At 42.1% G+C, this 24,346-nt stretch overlaps 1 protein-coding gene across 2 annotated transcripts in view; it reads right to left on the reverse strand.

Moving 5' to 3' along the window:
• Positions 1-1,068: 1,068 nt before the first annotated feature.
• LOC110533872 (vascular endothelial zinc finger 1) overlaps positions 1,069-24,346 on the reverse strand; it is a 44,051-nt gene continuing 20,773 nt past the window's right edge. The window contains exons 2-6 of one of the 2 annotated variants that reach the window (XM_021618437.2): positions 17,380-18,134; positions 12,586-12,655; positions 11,985-12,147; positions 4,216-4,251; positions 1,069-3,499 (exon numbers count right to left, since the gene is read on the reverse strand). In XM_021618437.2, the coding sequence (XP_021474112.2) occupies positions 3,147-3,499; positions 4,216-4,251; positions 11,985-12,147; positions 12,586-12,655; positions 17,380-18,134 (1,377 nt within the window). In that variant the 3' untranslated portion in view covers positions 1,069-3,146. The remainder of the gene's footprint in view (positions 3,500-4,215; positions 4,252-11,984; positions 12,148-12,585; positions 12,656-17,379; positions 18,135-24,346) is intronic. The other variant, XM_021618438.2, reaches the window with a different exon arrangement.

Consider the following 24,346-nt stretch of genomic DNA (forward strand, 5'->3'; position numbering starts at 1 on the left):
TCATTTGGGGTACTCACAATTCAATTTAAACTGAGCCTCTAAGAATGGTCACACTTGAATGGAATTGGGTTTTTGGTTGGGTAAGCTATGACAGGCTCTCAGATAAATATCAAGAACATTTACAGCAATAAAACCCTAATTTACTTTTAGCTGTTTATGGTCAGCTGAGATAGCATAATACTGCAACACTGCAGAATGTTGGCCTACATGTCAGTCTACTGAATATACTAACCAAATACTGTAGATATTTTTTAAATGAAAACAATATGCAATATTTAAGACTAATCTCCTTTATCTCTTCAAATATTTTACCATTTTAAATAGGGAGCATCATCTAGCCACCTTGAACTGTATAAACAAAGGAGGATCAGCTGAAAAGGAGTGGGCAATTGACATTGGACCTGAATAAAACAAACAGCACATCAGTAGTCATTTATTCTGCAGCAGGCAATAAAGACTGGAAAGGTCATTCACGCATCATCAGTAACTAAATAGAGCATCAAACCCATCAGGTTTCGCACAAACACAAAGCTTAGACTTGGACTAGGTAGCAATTTAAATGGTGAATCTCTATTGAAAAATGTTTTGTCTGACTAGGCTTAACCTGTGTCTGGGAAACTGGACCGTTTTTAAAATTTTTTTTTTTTTTTTTATTTTTTTTATTTTTATTTAACTAGGCAAGTCAGTTAATAACTAATTATTATTTACAATGACTGCTTACGTCGGCCAAACCCTAACTCGACGCTGGGCCAATTGTGCGCCGCCCTACTGGACTCCCCATCACGGCCGGTTGTGATACAGCCTGGAATCGAAGCACTGAGATACAGTGCCTCAGACCGCTGCGCCACTCGGCAGCCCCTTGGTGTCTCAAATCACAGAACAAGGCCCCAAATGGCCTAAAAGCCAAAAAAGGCACAAAGCAATCTGACAAGAGGAAACGTGACTGTTGTCAATTAAGTGTGTGAACATCTATACTACTGTGGGGTATGAGTGTAGAGGCTCTAATGAGTGGAACAGCTAGCCTCCCACCATAGGCTGACTCACCAGGAAATGGCACACAGCCACAAAGCCCACCCATCATGTTTTATTTTATTTAGACAATCCAAATAAAAAAAAGGCACATAAAACATTGAGCATGTTTACGTAATAATTTCAAACATACATTTAAAAAAATGTAGGAATGTTTTACCTTTCTGCTAATCAGAAAGCCTGGTCTTCATTAGGTATATACAAAATTACCATTAATGTTCTAATACAAAATATTTATAAAAATGTTATCTTTCACATGTCTATTGTAACTATGACATCCTCAGAACTAAAATAGTTTGTACAAAGATATACATTCAATGCCTTCACAGGAGGTCCAATAATTTCCAAATCATTGTTCTTTTCTTCTTGTTCAAAATTATGAAATATTCAATTCAAAATATTAGCTTATTTGAACCTCATAATTGTATCAAATTTGGCAAACAGAACAGGCAATTATAGTTCATCTACTCAATGCATAATAAAACACTCATCATTGGATTTTCTTTGAAAGAACTTGTGGGAAAAATGTGCCTGCATCTTGTGTGTGATCTTTCAGGAAATACTATACTTCACACAGCACAAAAACCTTGCAAAGGTGATATGGCCAAGTAAGAACGTCTTATCTAGTAATCTATGGGTCTCAATGCCTGAGATGTGCTGCCGAGGCCATGTTGGCTCAACTAAAATTGTCTGCATCACACTACAACTTTCATACACTTCTCAAAAACCATTAGTGTTTTGTTCTAAATACACCCGTCACCTCATCCATAAATCACCATGACACAGGCGGAGACAATGGATGTTTGATTGAAAGTACAGTTTGCTGACATGATTATTAAAATGGACAGTTCACAAAATGAAAGAGTTCTTAGATCCCTAGTCTTAAGGACATCTACGTTTTTCTTTTAGCAAAAAAATGTATATGGAGAGTTAAATATTTACAAGGTAACATGGGAAAAGGATCAAGTTTGTTAGATGTGAATTCAATCAAATAAAACAAAAAATAAAGTTTACAGGGCTACTCTCATTGTGTTATCTGAGCAGAATGTCCATACTATCAGGATCATCAAAACCAATATTAAAAAGGGTATAACATATTTCTAACAAAACTATAAACCATCACCAACGTGATAATAATAATAATAATAATAATTAAAGAAATACACATTTGTGAACTTCAGGATCATTTCCTCAATGGCATTTGCAAGCCACTAGATGGCCCTGTTATTATGTAGGCTGGTTACCTAACACTCCAATTTGATCATTGATAATACTGCAGTTAAGTGACACATGGGATATGCTTTCAGTGCAATACTCATTCCTCTTTCAGTTTGTGTAAAACAATGTACGTCAACTGATGACCAAACAAAAGAAGCACACCTCTGCCATCCCTAACACAGAGAAAAAAAACAAACTGTACACATATTTAACAGTCAAGAGGGACAATTTCCAGATATCCACTTCAACAAAATACAGATTCAATTATTGATGGTGAGAATACATTAACATGTACCTCAAGAGCATACCTCTTATTTGAAAAACAAAGTTTCACAGCTATGAAAAAATAACCTTCCGTCCAAACGGAAGTCTTTGTCCCTTTTGTTTGACTGCTCTCCTAAAAATATTAAATACTGATTAGCAGGCTTTAGATAAAAACAACTTATAAGAAACACACACTGGCTTTGTAAGAGAACCTATGGAACAATAAAACTAGCAATTCATACTTATTGCATTAGTGCTTTTAAAAATGATCTTCCAATTGCAAAGGTATGGGCGTTTAGCGAGACTTGAGAGGAGTCCTCCCCTCTTGTTCATCCTACTACGACTAATGTAGGCATCACTGTATAACACTTCATCGACTCACTACATCTAATTTTGAAGTAATTCAGATACGACAAAACCCAATCTAACTTCTACACAACTGTTCTGGTTCTCTTTTCTGTGATGTAGCATTGTTTGGGTTGGAGCCATGTGACAGGGAGGTTCTCTCCCGCTGCACAGCACAAGTAGGCTAAACTTTCATTTCCAGTGTCTGAGGAGTGGGCTGGGGAAAGATGGGGGTAAGGAGGAGGCATCATCAACTCTTGTTTTGCCTAATTCTCTCCACCTTTTTTTTTTTACCAGGGTGGGGACGAAGGCAGGACTTGGGACAGAAAAGGCATACTCTCCATGGACCTCATGGCGATGTTGAGGGGCCCGGACATTGTCATGGCCATTGGGGTGCTGATGGCCAGAGGGTGGGCAATATTCATGTGTGCCGTGGTAGGGATGTTGATCGAGGCGATGTTGATGGGTCCAGTGATGGTGACTGGGTGCTGGAGGCTGACATTCACCGTGTTGGTGGAAATGTTCATTTGCGACGCTATGGTGACGGGGTTGTTGATGGAGTTTCCCCGGTTCATCGTGGTGGTGATGGGGTCGGAGCCTGTTACAGGTGTGGCTGAGGCAGAGTTGTGGACATCATTACTGTCTAGAGAACGGAATAGAGGATACAGTGTTTAAGGTTCACTGCTAAATCAAACAAATACCTGTACACACAGACTTACTGGTTATTCCCCGCCATTAAAACAGAGGGAGGAATGCGGTCTCTACTTGACTATTTTGCATAGATTATTTTTTGCAGTGTACAGAGACTATTTTTGCAGTATACGCCTTCAGCATTCTTCTCTTTACTGCTACTGCCTTGAGTTGAGTACCTGCAGCACAGATTAAACTAAAACTGACCATAATAGCAATAACCATTTCACACTTCTTTAAATGTGACAAATGCATGCTTTTCTAAAGAAATACTGAAGCAGGTAAATCATGTATAGGTTAAACAGTAAAAATAAAACTAGCGGTCATTCTTGCTGTACATAGTATAGTAAAACAGTTGTAAAATTAGGGTACAGAAATTTCTGTGGAATGTAATGATGCAATGTTTGTAAATGAAGTGACACACTATCATGCAGCATTTTCCCTATATTCATTTGGCTCTCGGCAGAAATGCACCGCTGCCCCCCTTTTGGGAGTTTACCCACATCCTAACATCGATTTATCCTTGCCTTATACTTGTGTGTGTGATGTGACTGTGTGTAATCTTGGGTTGCAGGCAGGGGGTTTGGGGTAAGGTTTGGTTCACACACAATGCTACATTATTATTATTATTATTATTATTATTATTATTATTATTATTATTATTATTACCTTTTTGTCCCCCTGAGGAGTTCCACTGCCAGTCCCCTATTCAGAAAGACACACAGGTGTTATAAAAGGGCTGTCTGTCTGCAGGCCAGCCAAGGCTGCTGCGCTAGGGCCAGGGTGTCACTCTCTCAGTACAGTCTACAGGCCCCACTTCAGGTGGGCAAGGTTGGTACAAACACCAGAACAGTGGCACACACCCTGGCCTACAAGTCCTTAGGGGAAGGAGGGAACGGGCCATAGGATTACTGTGGTGACAAGCAATATCCTATTTGTAGAGTTCTCTGTGCTGTATATGTCTGCCTTGTGTTGTGGACCCTTGGGAGAAGGGTGGCAGTGCTCGTTCAGATAGCTGCTATGTTTATGCACTCTGCATTAGCTGCCAAGGGCTTTCCCTTCAGTGGCCAGGGAAAGGCCTTGTTGCTTCTACTGTCTGAGTAACAAACAGGAATCTGAGAAATGTTGATTATACTTTGTTATTGACTACACCTTTTGAGCAGTGATTCATGTGTAATGCAGTGTTCTCCAGATGGGATGAACACAGTTCATGTTCCACAGCCACAGGAGAATCACAAACACGTGTGCTAACGGCCTGTATCACCACAACTCAAATACAGCACTTTCACAAATGGAAATTCACGGATTAATAAACAGGAATTACAGACACATAGTGTGAAGGCTGAGGAAGAAACCAGTTATTGGGCTGTACTTGACAACATTATTATACACTTGTAGACACAATGTACAAACCATTAGGAACACCTTCCTAATATTGAGTTGCACCCCCCATTTTACCCTCAGAACAGCCTCAATTCGTGGGGGCATGGACTCTACAAGGTGTTGAAAGTGTTGCACAGGGATGCTGGCCCATGTTGACTCCAATGCTCCCCACAGTTGTGTCAAGTTGGCTGGATGTCCTTTGGGGGTAGGACCATTCTTGATACACACGGAAAACTGTTGAAAGTGAAAAACCCAGCAGTCTTGCAGTTCTTGACACACTCAAACCGGTGCGCCTGGCACCTACTACCATACCTCATCCAAAGGAAATTCAATATTTTGTCTTGCCCATTCACCCTCCGAATGGAACACACACGCAAGCCATGTCTCAATTGTCTCAAGGCTTAACAATCCTTCTTTAACATGTCTCCTCCCCTCCATATACACGGATTTAAGTGGATTTAAAAAGTGACATCAAGAAGGGATCATAGCTTTCACCTGGATTCACCTGGTCAGTCTGTCATGAACAGAGCAGGTGCTCCTAATGTTTTGTACACTCAATGTATTTAAATGGTTACGGTAGCAGGGATTCTTCTGAATGATTTACTATGCAGTAAAACAAAGTCAACTTGAGTTCATGCCACCAAAGATGTCAATAACACTAACAATAAAGACCCATGGGAGAGCAATCCTCTGACAAAAACCCTGCCCTCTTCTAAATCTGTGAAAGTTGCACAAATCAATCGAGTGGGGAAGCTGTAAGGTTGTTGTGGTGGGATCAGATCTCACTTAGTGTTCCACTTTCCTGTGCGCCTTTGTGCTCAAACACGAGCCAATTGCTGAAAGCGCTTTACATTTAGAACAGATTTTTGCCACAGGCCATCCACTTCTGTCAACCAGAATGTCAGATTACATACCACGTGCAGACAAAACTAATATATTTTTTAAAAGTACGTATAGCATAGCGTATACATCTCTCTACTCAACGGATTGTAACACCCAATTCATGTTTGAAAACAGAATGTAATTGAAGAGAAATGGGGAAACGTAACTAGCGAGGAGGACATGGTCATCTTGGTAAACGTACGGTGGGCGCTTCCATGTCCCGTAGCTCTACTACACAGACAATGAAATCTGCCTAAGGATAAAGTCAGCACCAATCAAACATGATATTTTCACTGTAAATGTGAGATCACCTAGTGAAGTTATCCCAAGTACTGGCCTCTGGCACACTGTCTTGGTATGGAGTAAAAGACGACTTTTAGGAAAATGTCAGCGATGGGATGAGAAGTGTGGATGTTCAATTTGTATACAAAAAAATAAAGTAAGAACTTTTGAAGCCCTATGAAGTAGTTATTTTAAACCGGTTTCCCACATATTTAAATCTATCTATCTATCTACAGTGCCTTGCGAAAGTATTCGGCCCCCTTGAACTTTGCGACCTTTTGCCACATTTCAGGCTTCAAACATAAAGATATAAAACTGTATTTTTTTGTGAAGTTTCAACAACAAGTGGGACACAATCATGAAGTGGAACGACATTTATTGGATATTTCAAACTTTTTTAACAAATCAAAAACTGAAAAATTGGGCATGCAAAATTATTCAGCCCCTTTACTTTCAGTGCAGCAAACTCTCTCCAGAAGTTGAGTGAGGATCTCTGAATGATCCAATGTTGACCTAAATGACTAATGATGATAAATACAATCCACCTGTGTGTAATCAAGTCTCCGTATAAATGCACCTGCAATGTGATAGTCTCAGAGGTCCGTTAAAAGCGCAGAGAGCATCATGAAGAACAAGGAACACACCAGGCAGGTCCGAGATACTGTTGTGAAGAAGTTTAAAGCCGGATTTGGATACAAAAAGATTTCCCAAGCTTTAAACATCCCAAGGAGCACTGTGCAAGCGATAATATTGAAATGGAAGGAGTATCAGACCACTGCAAATCTACCAAGACCTGGCCGTCCCTCTAAACTTTCAGCTCATACAAGGAGAAGACTGATCAGAGATGCAGCCAAGAGGCCCATGATCACTCTGGATGAACTGCAGAGATCTACAGCTGAGGTGGGAGACTCTGTCCATAGGACAACAATCAGTCGTATATTGCACAAATCTGGCCTTTATGGAAGAGTGGCAAGAAGAAAGACATTTCTTAAAGATATCCATAAAAAGTGTTGTTTAAAGTTTGCCATAAGCCACCTGGGAGACACACCAAACATGTGGAAGAAGGTGCTCTGGTCAGATGAAACCAAAATCGAACTTTTTGGCAACAATGCAAAACGTTATGTTTGGCGTAAAAGCAACACAGCTCATCACCCTGAACATACCATCCCCACTGTCAAACATGGTGGTGGCAGCATCATGGTTTGGGCCTGCTTTTCTTCAGCAGGGACAGGGAAGATGGTTAAAATTGATGGGAAGATGGATGGAGCCAAATACAGGACCATTCTGGAAGAAAACCTGATGGAGTCTGCAAAAGACCTGAGACTGGGACGGAGATTTGTCTTCCAACAAGACAATGATCCAAAACATAAAGCAAAATCTACAATGGAATGGTTCAGAAATAAACATATCCAGGTGTTAGAATGGCCAAGTCAAAGTCCAGACCTGAATCCAATCGAGAATCTGTGGAAAGAACTGAAAACTGCTGTTCACAAATGCTCTCCATCCAACCTCACTGAGCTCGAGCTGTTTTGCAAGGAAGAATGGGAAAAAATGTCAGTCTCTCGATGTGCAAAACTGATAGACATACCCCAAGCGACTTACAGCTGTAATCGCAGCAAAAGGTGGCGCTACAAATTATTAACTTAAGGGGGCTGAATAATTTTGCACGCCCAATTTTTCAGTTTTTGATTTGTTAAAAAAGTTTGAAATATCCAATAAATGTCGTTCCACTTCATGATTGTGTCCCACTTGTTGTTGATTCTTCACAAAAAAATACAGTTTTATATCTTTATGTTTGAAGCCTGAAATGTGGCAAAAGGTCGCAAAGTTCAAGGGGGCCAAATACTTTCGCAAGGCACTGTATCTATATATATATATATATATATATATATAGATGTCTGTTTTAAGTACACTATACAGCGCATTCGGAAAGTATTCAGACCCCTTTGCTTTTTCCACATTTTGTTACGTTACAGACAAATTTCTAAAATGGATTAAATTAAATAAAACTCAATCCACACACGTGACAAAGCGAAAACAGGTTAAGATATATCTTTGCAAATGTATTGCAAATAAAAAAAACAGAAAAACCTTATTTACATTATTCAGAGCCTTTGCGAAGAGACTCGAAACTGAGCTCAGATGTATCGTGTTTCCATTGATCATCCTTGATGTTTCTATAGCTTGATTGGAGTCCACCTGTGGTAAATTCTATTGATTGCACATGATATGGAAAGGCGCACACACACACACACACATCTATATAAAAAGGTCCCACATTTGACAGCGCATTTCAGAGCAAAAACCAAGTAATGAGGTCGAAATAATTGTCCGTAGAGCTCAGAGACAAGCTTGTGTCGAGGCACAGATCTGGGGCAGGGTACCAAAAAATGTCTGCAGCATTAACGGTCCCCCAGAAAACAGTGGCCTACATCATTCTTTAATGGAAGAAGTTTGGAACCACCAAGACTCTTCCTAGAGCTGGCCGTCCGGCCAAACTGAGCAATCGGGGGAGAAGGGCCTTGGTAAGGGAGGTGACCAAGAACCCGATGGACACTGACAGAGATCCAGATTTCCTCTGTGGAGATAGTTGTCCTTCTGAAAATGTCTCCCATCTCTGCAGCACTCCGCCAATCAGGCCTTTATGGTAGAGTGGCCAGACGGAAGCCTCACGTCTGGAGGAAACCTGGCACCATCCCTACGGTGAAGTATGGTGGTGGCAGAATCATGCTGTGGGGACGTTTTTCAGCGGCAGGAAGACCAGCCAGGATCGAGGGAAAGATGAACAGACCAAAGTACAGAGAGGTCCTTGATGAAGTACTGAACGCTCTGGAGCAGGTTCTCAGAACGGGGCAAAGGTTCACCTTCCAACAGGACAACAACTAAGCACAGAGCCAAGACAACGTAGGAGTGGCTTCGGGACAAGTCTCGGAATGTCCTTGAGTGGTTCAGCCAGAGCCCAGGCATGGACACGAGCTAACATCTCTGGAGAGATGTGCAGCGACACTCCCCATCCAATCTGACAGAGCTCAAGAGGATCTGCAGAGAAGAATGCGGGGGAAAAAAACTCCCCAAATACAGGTGTGCCAAGCTTGTAGCGTCATTTTTATTTATTTATTTTACCTTTATTTAACCAGGTAGGCAAGTTGAGAACAAATTCTCATTTACAATTGCGACCTGGCCAAGATAAAGAAAAGCAGTTCGACACATACAACAGAGTTACACATGAGGTAAAACAAACATACAGTCAATAATACAGTAGAAAAATAAGTCTATATACGATGTGAGCAACTGAGGTGAGATAAGGGAGGTAAAGTTATTTTTAAAGGTCATGGTGGCAAAGTAAATACAATATAGCAAGTAAAACACTGGAATGGTAGATTTGCAGTGGACGAATGTGCAAGGTAGAGATAGAAATAATGGGGTGCAAAGGAGCTAAATAAATAAATACAGCAGGGGGAAGAGGTTGTTTTTTGGGCTAAATTATAGATGGGCTATGTACAGGTGGAGTAATCTGTGAGCTGCTCAGACAGCTGGTGCTTAAAGCTAGTGAGGGAGATAAGTGTTTTCAGTTTCAGATATTTTTGTAGTTCGTTCCAGTCATTGGCAGCAGAGAACTGGAAGGAGAGGCAGCCAAAGGAAGAATTGGTTTTGGGAGTGACCAGAGAGATATACCTGCTGGAGCGTGTGCTACAGGTGGGTGTTGCTATGGTGACCAGCGAGCTGAGATAAGGGGGGACTTTATCTAGCAGGGTCTTGTAGATGACCTGGAGCCGGTGGGTTTGACAACGAGTATGAAGCGAGGGTCAGCCAACGAGAGCATACAGGTCGCAGTGGTGGGTAGTATATGGGGCTTTGGTGACGAAACGGATGGCACTGTGATAGACTGCATCCAATTTATTGAGTAGGGTATTGGAGGCTATTTTGTAAATGACATCGCCGAAGTCGAGGATCAGTAGGATGGTCAGTTTTACGAGGGTATGTTTGGCAGCATGAGTGAAGGATGCTTTGTTGCAAAATAGGAAACCGATTCTAGATTTAACTTTGGATTGGAGGTGCTTAATGTGAGTCTGGAAGGAGAGTTTATAGTCTAACCAGACACCTAGGTATTTGTAGTTGTCCACATTTCTAAGTCAGAACCGTCCAGAGTAGTGATGTTGGACGGGCGGGCAGGTGCAGGCAGCGATCGGTTGAAGAGCATGCATTTAGTTTTACTTGTATTTAAGAGCAATTGGAGGCCACGGAAGGAGAGTTGTATGGCATCATACCCAAGAAGACTCAAGGCTGTAATCACTGCCAAAGGTGCTTCAACAAAGTACTGAGTAAAGGGTCTGAATACTTATGTAAATGTGACATTTCAGTTTTGTATTTTTTGATATAAATTTGCAAAAAATTATAAAAATCTTTTTATTCTTTGTCATTATGGGATACTGTGTGTAGATTGACGAAGAGGGGGGGTAATTTAATCAATTTTAGAATAAGGCTGCAATGTAACAAAATGTGGCAAACGTAAAGGGGTCTTAAACTTACCAAATGCAATGTATATACAAAAGTATGTGGACACCCCTTCAAGTTAGTGGATTTGGCTATTTCAGCCACATCCGTTGCTGACAGGTGTATAGAATAGAGCACACAGCCATGCAATTTCCATAGACAAAAACATTGGCAGTAGAATGACCTTAGTGAAAAACTCTGTCATAGGATGCCACCTTTCCAACAAGTCAGCAGTTTGTCAAATTTCTGCCCTGCTATAGCTTCCACGATCAACTGTAAGTGCCGTTATTGTGAAGTGGAAATTTCTAGGAGCAATAACTGCTCAGGAACGAAGTGATAGGCCACACAACCTCACAGAACGGGAAGCACGTAAAAATTGTCTGTCCTTTGTTGCAACACAGTTCCAAACTGCCTCTGGAAGCAACATTAGCACAAGAACTGTTAGTCAGGAACGTCATGAAATGTGTTTCCATGGCCGAGGAGCCCCATACAAGCCTAAGATCTCCAATGCCAGGCATTGGCTGGAGTGGTAAAATGCTTGCCGCCATTGGATTCTGGAGCAGTGGAAACGCCATCTCTGGAGTGATGACTCACACTTCATCTGGCCGTCTGACAGATGAATATGGGTTTAGCGCATGCCAGGAGAACACTACTTCCCCAAATGCAGTGCCAACTGTAAAGTTTGGTGGAGGCAGAATAATGGTCTGGGGCTGTTTTTCATGGTTCGCGCTAGGCCCCTTAGTTCCAGTGAAAGGAAATCTTCACGCTACAGAATACGACATTCTAGACTCTGTGCTTCCAAATTTGTGGCACCAGTTTGGGGAAGACCCTTTCCTGTTTCAGCATGACAATGCCCCCATGCAATGCAAGGTCCATACAGAAATGGTTTGTCAAGATAGGTGTGGAAGAACTTGACTGGCCTGCACAGAGCCCTGACCTTAACCCGCTCAAACACCGTTGGGATGAATCGGAACAGACTGCGAGTCAAGCCTAATCACGCAACATCAGTGCCCGACCTCACTAATGCTCGTGGCTGACTGGAAGCAAGTCCTTGCAGCAATGTTCAAACATTTAGTGGAACGCATTCCCAGAAGAGTGGCAGCTGTTATAGCAGCAAAGGGTGGGCCAACTCCATATTAAAGTCTGATTTTTGGAATGAGATGTTTGACGAGCAGGTGTCCACATACACTACATGATCAAACGTATGTCTTGTCCATAAGTGAAGTTGGGTTGGCTTTGTCCTGTTTTTTGATTTTGTGTGTATGTGTATGCCAGGAGCTGCTGTTCACCTAAAGGGACAATAAAAGTATTAAATAAATCAAATCTACTAAATTAGAACGACAGTTTGAGTTGGGAGGGGGGGCAGTGGCTGGTGAGATCGGGCTAACTTGACTTACCTTTGTTAGAGGAATTAAAGTTGGTCTGGCCGTGTGTCTTTAGATGGCTGGTAATGTAGGCTGCGCTCAGCATCTTGCCGCAGATGTTGCAGGTGACCTTCCCTTCATGTCGGATCATGTGGGAGCGCAGTCTGTCTTTGGTGGCAAAGGCAGAAGTACAGGCCTGGGGGAGGAGAGGAGAACAGGGTCATAAGGTCAGGCCAGAGGCACACTACTATTCATAGTGCCACCAAGCTTTGTGCCAAGTGCAGCTTTAATCATTTATCCAACACAGCCAGCTTTCATCATTCAGACTGCATGGAACATGTCCAACTATAAAGGCTTATAGATCATCATAAATATCTACTGGGGCCACAGGGCAGAGCCTACTGGAGTATGGTGTCATGAACCGACTGCAATTACGGCTCATTTTAAAGACACTAGTTGGGCACAGTTATCATCATTCCTTTTGATGCTGGAAACTAACAAGTACTGTCAGAGCCGGCAGAGAAGAAAGTGCAAAGTTGGAGAGTTCATGCTAGCTGACAGAAATGCAGTTGTCAATAACGAGCTGCTGACAAGTGGCCCTAATAAGGCCACACAGTACAGCTCTCTCTCTCACCGTTACTTGGCATTTGAACGGTCTTTCTGAGGAGTGGACATGCTTCACATGGCAGCTCAGGTGGTCTGGCCTGGAGGAGAGGGGTGAAAAAAAGGGAATCTTGCTATAGAATATTAATAGACACACAACAGACTGTTTCTTAACTTTTGACCTTTCCAGTGAGACTCCACTGTTCACACATCCCACTCATCGCAGCTCCCATTAGTTTGACTGAAAACCTGGACAACAGCAGACAGGCTAGGAGCTAAATCATTTTATCACTGTCATAAGGAATGGTGTGGAGAACTCCAAAACTAACAGCTGGGCCAAAGTGAGACAGTTTCACACTGGTAGTGGTTTTGTTACAAAGGAGATGAGTCAAGTGGAATATTTTCAGAGGTGCTGTGAACCAGAATGACTTCTCTTCTTTTCACTGTTAACCGAGGAGGACAGCAGCTTCCACACACACACACACACAGAGAGAAGAGAGGGGCGCAAGAAGAGAGAGGGAGCGCCTGCAGACCTTGCTGGCTGTCTGACAGTGACTCAGAATTACATTATTCTGCTGGCCGGCCTCACTTTTCAATGTGCTGATAAACCTCTGCGTCACTGTGTTGGAACCAAGCCGGGTTCTTCCCTTAACTGCCCAGCTCTAAAATTACAGTTTGGACAGAGAGCATAATGTAGGGTGTTCACCCAACCCATAAAATTATTATTTCATTCAATGGTCATAAAGACATTTTCAGTCAACAGAGAACTGCATTGGAAAAACAATAGTCAAGACCCTATGTCTACCATAGATGGTTAACAAGTTACAGACAATTTACTCAGAATTTAGCATGATTAGAGTGAATACAATGTCATTACGGCCATGGTCAAAAAGTGGACGCTGCTCAAAATAAACGAGTCACTGCTCCGCAGGCAGAACGGTGCCAACTTCAAAATGTCAACTGACAAACTAGCTAGTGGCTGCAGGTTAGTGTGATAGGTTTTTTTTCTAAATTAAATTGGCTGTCTACAAAACAAAATTGGGTCTATATTAATTTACAAAGCTGAGTATAAATATCTACCCTCCCCGAAGACAATCTGTTCCAGTTTTCATGGTGTATTTATGAGTCTTTCCCTTTAAACCGGCATAAAAACGGCCCCGCAACGTTGATTGACCTGGGTTAGAGGAATACAAAACCACAGATCTGTTGATGAAAATTACATGAGTATCAAGTTGATTTTGATTGGTCCAAAGCATGGAAACACCTCCAAATGTTACCAACTCACAACAAACAAATGGAGGAGATACAACCAAGAGCTGAGCAGTTTAAACTAGCAATGGTCACAACAAACGAATGTCTTATTTAATCTAGGGGTGTTAACGTTTCAATGTTAAAACATTTAAAGCTGCAATATATAACTTTTGGGTGATCTGACCAAATTCACATAGAAATATACATTATAGATCAGTCACTCTTTTGAAAGCATGTCTATGTGTGCTATTTCTATGCTTCCCATTCTTATGTTTAGTTTTTGCGCCTTACTTTCGATAACTAACAAACAAGCTTTAATGCCATACAACACTCCTTCCGTGGCCTCCAACTGTTCTTAAATGTTAGTAAAACGAAATGCATGCTCTTCAACCGATCACTGCCCGCACCCGCCCGACCTAGCATCACCACTCTGGACGGTTCTGACTTAGGTATTTGTAGTTGTCCACATATTCTAAGTGTCTGGTTAGACTGTAAACTCTCCTTCCAGACTCACATTAAACATCTCCAATCCAAAAATAAATCATGAATCTGCTTCCTATTTCGCAACAAAGCCTCCAAACATACCTTTGTAAAACTGACTATCCCACCGATCCTTGACTTCGGCGATGTAATTTACAAAAGAGCTTCCAATACTACTCAGCAAACTGGATGTAGTTTATCACAGTGCCATCTGGTTTGTCACCAAAGCCCAATACTACCCACCACTGCGACCTGCATGCTCTTGTTGGCTGGCCCTCACTTCATATTCGTCGCCAAACCCACTGGCTCCAGGACATCTATACGTTTTTTCTAGGTAAAGCCCTGCCTTCTCAGCTCACTGGTCACCATAGCAACACCCACCCATAGCACACACACCAGCAGGTATATTTCACTGGTCATCCCCAAAGCCAACACTTCCTTTGGCCGCCTTTCCTTCCAGTTCTCTGCGGCTAATGACTGGAAAAATTGATCACTGTACACAGCCAATCTGTAAATAGCACACCAAACTACCTCATTACCATATTGTTACTTATCCTCTTGAACCCCAGTATCTCTACTTACACATCATCATCTTCACATTTATTACTCCAGTGTTAATGCTAAATTGTAATTATTTTGCCTCAGTGGCCGATTTACTGCCTTACTCTTACATTTGCACACACTGTACGTAGATTTTTCTACTGTTATTGACTGTACATTTGTTTGTGTGTAACTCTGTTGTTTTTTGTGGCACTGCTATGCTTTATCTTGGCCAGATCGCAGATGTAAATGAGAACTTGTTCTCAACTGGCCTACCTGGTTAAATAAAAGGTGAAATACATTTTTTTATATATTTTTTTAATTGTTTTCCTGTGTGAAAAACACACACCTAAGATTAGCTTGCTAGTTGATCTAAGTGAGTGGCTGAATTAAGATGAGGGGGCATCATATTGTGTTAGCTTTCTGCTGTGTTTGAGAAGTCAAAGCCCTTTGGATGAGTTATTTGTACAGCTACCACCATCTTGATGCTCTCGTCCTGTTCTCCGAGCAGAGCAGGCAGGCCCGTTGCCCTAGCAACTCTACAGACACAACATGTAGCATACACATGCTGCTTCGGAGACAGTACTGAAATCTTAACTTGCCACATGACTTGTGATTGGACGACAACAAAAAGCTACACGCGCCCCTCTCGTGAAAAGCAAGTGCAGCAGCATCATAAATTATAACATTTTCTCTCTCCGCAGGAAGCACGACAGACCATCTGCATTGTGAATTCACATGGAATTGTGTTACTTTTTCTTAGCGTTTTAACAGAAATCCAATTTTTTAAAAATCCCCGTAATTTAATCAGATAAGTAAAAGCACATTAAGGTTATAATATTGTAGAGAAAAATCTAACGATTAGTTGTATGTGATTAATAATGTACTCGATTATCCGGTTCCGTTGCAATGCACACTGGGTAGCCGAAGTGTTCTCATTTTGAACCATTTCATGTGTCCACCTCCCCAGCGGGCCCAGAGAGCAAATCAAGTGCACTATAGGCCTACCGCTGGCCAATCGGATGACTCAGATTACCGTGTCTGCAGTAACATAGCAGGCGTAAAAGAAAACTAAAGCAAAGTCGACAGATTAAAAAATCATAATAATAATAATAATCTGATTAGAGAGACTCAATGAATACAGCAAAGAACAGCTGTTTTTATGAATGAGTTCATGTTTAAGTTCTTGCTCAGCACTGTCAGCCCTTTTTATTCAACACAATGCCATAAAATGCATATTCTTCCTACTTCCACTCACACTACAACCAACACTGCAGCTGTAATGAATGAATGAGCAGGAAAGTTTATCGATTTGCGTAAATGATTTTATATCAAGGAATATTTCACTTTCTCTGTTCATAGAACTAACATGAATTTGTGCATGAGGCAGAAATAATGCGGCGCGACATGAGTTTCGCCATCAGCTGGAAGACTGATGTCCCTTTTTGGTCAGTGTCAGCGGTGGAAAGGGAGAGCTCAGTCTGCTGCGCTTTACTTACACTGACCATCAGATGCAGACACCATCAGCCCAGCAAACAAACAGGGCAAATAAAGCAAAGCCAATATGCAGTGATAATGTATTGGGCCTATACTGTAGCCTACTGCACAAACCTCATTGCTACAGTACTGTTTTAAACAAGCTGTAAGAGGAGCCCTTTGCTTCTTGGAAAGCGAAGTCAATTTGCCATTCACTCATGCCCACAGATTACTAGTGACGCATAGCTGGAAGTAGTGAGTGGATGTTGCAGTAAATGTTGAAAGAGGAAATCTTACAAGGGCACTGTTGGCTATGCCTGGAAAGAACGGAATGAACAGTCATTCCAGGTGGGTTAGACTTGAAACAAACTGGGCCCTGTAAAGGGCACTAAACACCCTACGCAAACAGCGTGATGGAGCATGGTATACATTTTGGGCACACAAAAGTACGTAGAACTATAGAAAACGACACCCGTCGCTGCGTTTGAGTAAAGTGTGTAACGGCCTTAAGCAGCAGCACAGAAGCAGAATGGGATCCGCTGTGTGTGTGTGTGTGTAAGAGGAAATCCCAGGCTCCTGCCTACTAGGTCTGTTTTAAATGGCATTCCCTGGGGAAGGGTTGACGAGCTGGCGGGAACCACAGCATGACGCACAAATCAAAGCCGCCTTTCCCCTCCCCCTGCCTCACTCCTCTCTGCCTGCATGCCTGTCCTCGCAGGGGGGAACTCTTGGACGCTGGAGTTGAACTGCACTCTAAAGTGTGACTGTTTAAACATGCTGGGGACCACAAAGGCACTGAGTCAAGAGCATTCAACACTACTATAAATCCGTGAGGGCAGCAGCCAAATGGGACGTGCACCACTTTAATGTCACATTGAGCAACTGATGGTCATGCACTGAGATGGAGAGTGTATCTCATAAGTGCTTGTCTAACACTCTATAGAATGTGTAGACTAACAACCGTTTACTTACATGATCTGAATTAGTTGAGTTTGTAATATATAGCAAGCACTTATACTTGAAATGTATGGCAGCTAACGAGTGGTTGTGAATGTGCATGATTGGGCCTGGGGCCTACCTGGAGAAGCCTTTTCCACACACGGAACAGACATAGGGCTTGTGGACTCCTCCGTCGTGAGAGCGCACGTGGTAGGTCATGCGGTCCTTCCTCTTGAAACGCTGCTGGCAGATGGGGCACTCGTAGGGCTTCTCGTCCGAGTGGGACAGCTTGTGACGGTTCAGGTGGTAGACATCTCGGAAGGCCTTGCCACACATCTCACAGCCGTGGTTCTTCTTCACTGGCTTGGCAGGCCTTTTGGGCTGGTTCTGCTGGGGTATATTGATCATAGAGGCTGGAGACATGATGCTGGAGGCTGAAGACACAGAGGGGGTGGCTGTGGTGAGGATGCCTGCGATGGTGGATATGTAGGAGGGCTGCCCACTATTCTCCCTGGGCAGGGTGGAGATGAGAGGCACCATGGTGGGGGCTGTCTGAGCCGTCTTCTTGGGCCGGGACACCATCTTGACGCCCGTGTGGCAGGATTCGTGGCGACGCAGGTGGTAGCTGTCACGGAAGGCCTTGTTGCAGTAGCCACAGATGAAGGGTGTCTTGCTCTTGTGCTCCTTCTTCACCACGGGCATGGGTCCCCTGCCGCTGCCAGTCCCGCAGGCCACATTGTCTTTGAGGAGCTCGGCGGCACTGGCAGGGGGTTTCTGGTCCAGGAGGATGGGCATTACAGGCTTCTGGTCCACCGGCTCATTCCCAGAGTTGAGCAGCGGCAGCAGGCTGTTCTGGGCCACCTGGTGCTGGTGGTGGAGGGCTTCATTGGCCTGCTGTAGAGACATCACATCAGAGCAAGGTGAAACACAGATCAACATAAGTTAAATTTTCAATCAACACAATATTACAGTATTTAGTAGCCTGAACGTGTAGCAGGTGGCCTCCCTGTTGGAACAGACAGGGTAGAATTACAGGTTGAAACTACCATGAGCCATTCTTGCTGTCTGCTACAGGCTAGCTATAAGAGATCGCTCACTGAAAGTTCAGGTTTTACTTGTGTTACTCAAAACAGCCACATTCACTTCACATCCTTTTAGCTCTGCCTTTCTCCTTTATGTAACCTGACACTTTTTGGAGATTAGCCTACATCTTCACATTCCTCCTTTATATAACCGCTCTTGCGGTGGGGATAATAGTTTGGGAGGAAATTAATTTAGCATTAGGCTCTCTTTGTGTTGTGTTGCTGTCTTAGATGGCCTACTGGGAATAGCCTAATCTGGGAGCCATTCACATGCAACAACTATTAGGAACAGCAAAATCTCAATGCCATTCAAAGGCTACATCTTAAAACGCTCCAGTGCTGCTGGGGAGGCTTTGCTTTGGTGACTCGTCCGCCTCAGCCATAGCTTGGGCCTAGAAGCTACATGAGTTTGCACAACACATGGAGATTGAACACACTGTGTGGTGGTTATTCAATTTCACCATGAGAGCTTGTGCCCTTTGAGTTAGTTCACAGCTCCTCCGCGGAAGTGAGGCTGTAGAGAGTTGGAGAGTTAAAGAGTGGCTGGCTGCGGGTGTAATTGCGAGGGAAAAGCCATTGCATCGGAAGCAACACCAAAATAGACAGTTAGTCCTTCTTGGCGCATGTGGCATTGCAGAGTAGACCACAGAGGACAGAACATAGCAGTCAGCCCTACCGCCACTCTGCTGAATGACTAATGACATGCAAGAGGGACTTCAGTCAGCTAAACATTGCAGAAAATACAACGGGAGGAAATGTACTGGAAAACCTAAAAACATTCAACCAGATAAAATTGCTACAACAACTCTGGTCTCTAGTCTAAAACCACAGCAACTAGGAATATCATTTTCCTTTACTTAGTCCTTTACTGCACATAGTTGCTACTGTAATCTATTGACATCCAAGTCCCTTATAAAGAAGCACCTTTGTACCAAGCCACGGTATTGATGTCTGGGGCATCTATTCGATGAATCACGCAAAATAAGCAGGGTCAGTGACTGTTGGTGTTTTACAGGGACAAAAATAGGCCCTGGCGCTGTCATTAATGAGGAGGCACACTAGCAGCCTGCTGCTGTGGAATCCAAACCTGCTAGCATATATGAAAAATGATCCCCCGCCATGATGGTGCACTCTTCATGTGACTGTAAAAGTAGCCTGCCAAAATACAGCAGCAACCTGGGCATGAGCTCAGCCAGACCAGACAAGGCCCTGGTATACTGGGTGATTCGAACCACGGCAGTAGCAAATGGAGTTAGAAAACCGCGATGCATCTGCAACTATTAACGATCAATCTGAAGAGTAAGATGCCTAGTTTATAGCAGTGTCTTATTTGAAATACATTCTAGTTTCACCTGAATTTTGCACATTTTCAACCCCAAATTCTCATTCAATTCAGGTCATTTTATAAACAAAAACAAAACTTATTTGAATAACCTACATGGTGTTTGTCCTTAAATCATAAAACTTGGATACTAGTTGAAGTCTACATTCAATTATAATACGTATTACATGAACACTAAAAATGTTTCTCATTACCGTAACACTTGAAACAAACATTTAACCTGATCATAAGTAGACAATTACAAATGATTAAATCCTTCCAATAGAAAAAAAATTATGAATTTAACTTTAATTCAACAATTTGCCTCATCGCATGGGAAGAGGTCATTGAACAACAAAAGGGAATATTGAATGATCCATCGCATCTCCCAAAAAATATTTCAACATACATCTGTAAAATGTGAGTCTAGAAACTAAAGCTTTGGTTGTCTTCCTCTCAGGCTTCCATGTCTTCTCCCTGGACCTCCACAATGTCCACCTCTTGAACATCAGACTCTGAGGCCTCATCTTCACTGTCACTTTCCAACCTTGTTGAGGATGGCTCGTTATCAGGCTCAAAAAGCCTCAAATTCAAACGGATGGCCACCAATTTTTCAACCCTTGTATTGGTCAGCCTGTTGTGTGCTTTGGTGTGTGTTCCCAAACAAAGACCAGTTGCGCTCTGATGTTGGTGGGATTTGGAGGATGATGGAAGCAACAGGGGAAAGAGCCTCAGATCCACAAAGTCCCTTCCACCAGGTGGCTGATGAGATATGTTGGCACCACTGCCATATTGCATCTCCATCCCAAAGCCCTTGCTTGGAAGTGTACTTCGCCAGACTGCCAAGAACCTTGACCTCCTCATCCAGGCCAAGGTGGCGGAGACTAGAGGTCGACCGATGATTTTTCAGAGCCGATACCGATTATTGGAGGACCAAAAAAGCCAATGCCGATTTAAAAAATAAAAATAAATGTATTTGTAATAATGACAATTGCAACAATACTGAATTAACACTTATTTTAACTTAATATAATACATAAATAAAATCCATTTAGCCTCAAGTAGATAATGAAACATGTTCAATTTGGTTTAAATAATGCAAAAACAAAGTGTTGGAGAAGAAAGTAAAAGTGCAATATGTGCTATGTAAGAAAGCTAGCGTTTCAGTTCCTTGCTCAGAACATATGAAAGCTGGTGGTTCCTTTTAACATGAGTCTTCAATATTCCCAGGTAAGAAGGTAAGAAGTTATAGGTTGTAGTTATTATAGGACTATTCCATCTATACCATTTGTATTTCATTAACCTTTGACTATTGGATGTTCTTATAGGCACTTTAGTATTGCCATGCTGGTATGCTCAGTCAGATTATATGCAACGCAGGACACGCTAGATAATATCAACCATGTGTAGTTAACCAGTGATTATGATTGATTGTTTTTAATAAGATACATTTTATGCTAGCTAGCAACTTACCTTGGCTTACTACATTTGGCTTACTACAACAGGCAGTCTCCTTGTGGAGTGCAACGAGAGAGAGGCAGGTCGTTATTGCGTTGGACTAGTTAACTGTAAGGTTGCATGATGGGATCCCCTGAGCTGACAAGGTGAAAATCTGTCTTTCTGCCCCTGAACGAGGCAGTTAACCCACCGTTCCTAGGCCGTCATTGAAAATAAGAATGTGTTCTTAACGGACTTGCCTAATTAAATAAAGATCAAATAAAGGTGTAAAAAAAATCCAAATCGACTAATCGGCACCCAAAAATATCGATTTCCGATTCTTGTGAAAACTTGAAATCGGCCCTAATTAAAATCGGCCATTCCGATTAATCGATCGACCTCAAGCGGAGACAGCATACTTAGTGTCCAACATGTACTCTGGGCGTGTATGGGCTTAAGGCAGAAGTCTTCACACTTTTGATGCATTTCAGAACTGCAGTTTCCTCTGCTTGGAGCAACAGTGAAGGGGGAAGAGCAGTACGGATCTCTTACATCTGCAAGCAGAGTCTGAACATCAGACAGGATGGCATTGTCTCTCGTGCAATGGCTATTGGCCAAGTGCATCTGCACTGTCTGTTTAGCAGCGGTCTCTGTGCTCAGTTTGCCAGCTGAGTGAGAGGGAGTTACCCGTGTGCTTCGCGGTTTACAGCAGTTCTCTTGAAGATCACTGCAACACACACGATGCAGCGCTGTCGTTCAGCAGCAGATGATGCGCCATCTGCCAATGACTACGCATCCCCACTCGCCATCACTCACCGCTGTCATCAAATGGACTCATGCTAGCCACAAGTTCTGACGGAGCTCTTGTCAGGAACCCAAAAAATATACAGTGATGAATTTCTCTTTCATACAAATGTATAATGAGGAGCGCACACAGTGTGTTTTGTGCGGTGAAGAGTTTAGTAATGAGTCTCTCATAACGAACAAATTAATAAATGACAAGTCCTGACCAAACATCTACAGCATGATGGTAAACCCAGGAAGTTATTTCAGAACAGGGCAGAATGCTTCAGGAAACAGTGATTTGACAGTGGAAAAGTTAGTCAGCTAGCAAGACATTGACATTTTATAACAGGTGTTGATAAGCAGAAATAAGGGAGTACTAACTAACTCTCATAGTAGTAGATGTGAGTTTTTCAAACAATCCCCTGGCCTTGTACACAGCTAATCGCTAACATTCGCCAAAGCAAAGTAGCTACTGATGTGCAGCCCTAAGTAACAATACAGATGAAGATGAAAAATGATCAGGCCCACTGTGCATTTCACTGTAGAAATGATCAGTCCCAATGTACATTTCACTGTAGAAATGATCAGGCCCACTGTACATCTTACTGTAGAAATTGTTGAAAACTAGTCTAGGTTGGAACTGTTGCTGTTAAAATAGAATATTATTTTTTTATTTTTAACTGGAATAAACTGATTGAAGCGAGATGCTTTTTGGAGGCAAACACTCACACAGTTCTGGGTTGTTCATCTACAGCAGGAAGTGGTCTCCTGCTTGACTGAGAACGCAGTAGATGTTCTGATCCAGTTTAAAAAACAAGTACAGAATACGTTTCAAGGCTGAGCATAACCTCAGTGTTACACTGTCAAAAACAGAGCCCAGAATAGACATGCTCTCATTAGGACTGTGTGTGTGTTTTCGGGTCCACATCTGTGTGATGTGATTAATCTGTTTATTCCAGTTCAGAATGAAATTATTTATTGTATTTTAACAGTAACAGTTCCAACGTAGACAGATATGTAAGAGTGTTTTAATACGGGAAAATAAACATTTAATTGTTATTTGTTTTTGTTTATATTGCATATGTTTTAGGCTTAAGGGCAATGAAATGTACCAATATTTATGTGTAGTTGCATATTTTCCTAAGATTGGGTCCAAGGAAAACACAGAATTTCTCATTTGGGTCCCAGACTGAAAAAGTTTAAGACCCCTGATCTAAAGAAGTAGTCATTGGAGGAGCACAAGTTCATTTAATTTCTTCACTTGGAGGCTATAACTCCAGAATAAGAATTGTATTCTCAAACAACCCCTTCATGACACTTGACCTTCTCATTAGCAAAAACAACAAAAATAACTAAAATTGGGAAAAACTTAAAGAGAGATCCATTAACTTACCAACATAGAGGAATGATTAGGGGTGTTGCAGTGACCATATTACTGCCACACCGGATGTCATGAGTCATGACCGCAGTAAAATTCCATGTGACATGGTAATCTCTTTTTATGCACTCTGGACATGCTTTGGTATTACCCAACTTGCTAACTACCATCAGGTCCTAATGGCCTGGTACTCCGGGCTCTGTTGTTCCTCTAACCACTGTTTGCATTGATGTCACAATTGAAAAGCACAGCATACACTTATCAACAAAACAGTAGGCCTCTCTTACTTTTAAAATGTACCTCACTGTGATGATCAATGATCAGAAGTTCAACAGCAGGTTGAAACAGTGTAAAACATGGTTGTGGATGATGTTTCAAAGCCTAACACAACAAAATGGGCAATGCTTTCTAATGTGATGAATTCAAAAACACCTATAGCATATTAGAGCGTATGCATACGCATGGGCCTATATATGAGCCCAAGCCAGAAAGAAAAGCCTGAATTAAAATGATGATTGTGCTGTAATACAATACATAGCCTACCGCATATTACGCACAGCTGGAAAACATGCAAAAACATAGATTTAAGTTGTCTTTGGTGCATACTTTGTCTAGCCAATACTCCAAAATTAAATAAACTCTAGTAAACACATTTGAGTGTGGACTGTATTATGATGCATACTGGATGGACTGGTTACCTTATGCTACGCTCCAGACTTTCTATCCATGAGTCCGGGAGAGAAAGTATTCAAATTCGTTACAACCTTATTCTAAAATGGATTAAATACAATTTTAAAAAATCTCCACACAATATCCCATAATGGCAAAGCGAAAAACAGGATTTTAGAAAAGCTTTCACATTTATTTATGAATAAAATATTTTAAAAATAAAGTATTTAGATAAGTATTCAGACCCTTTGCTCTGAGATTCAAAATTGAGCTCAGGCTCATCCGATATCGATTGATCATCCTTGAGATGTTTCAACAACTTGATTGGAGTCTACCTGTTGTAAATGCAATTGATTGGACATGACTTGGAAAGGCACACCACTGTCTATATAAGGTCCCACAGTTGACAGCGCATGTCAGAGCAAAAACCAAG

This window comes from Oncorhynchus mykiss, chromosome 10 (assembly GCF_013265735.2).
Source record: "Oncorhynchus mykiss isolate Arlee chromosome 10, USDA_OmykA_1.1, whole genome shotgun sequence".
In the NCBI taxonomy this organism is placed as follows: Eukaryota; Metazoa; Chordata; class Actinopteri; order Salmoniformes; family Salmonidae; genus Oncorhynchus; species Oncorhynchus mykiss.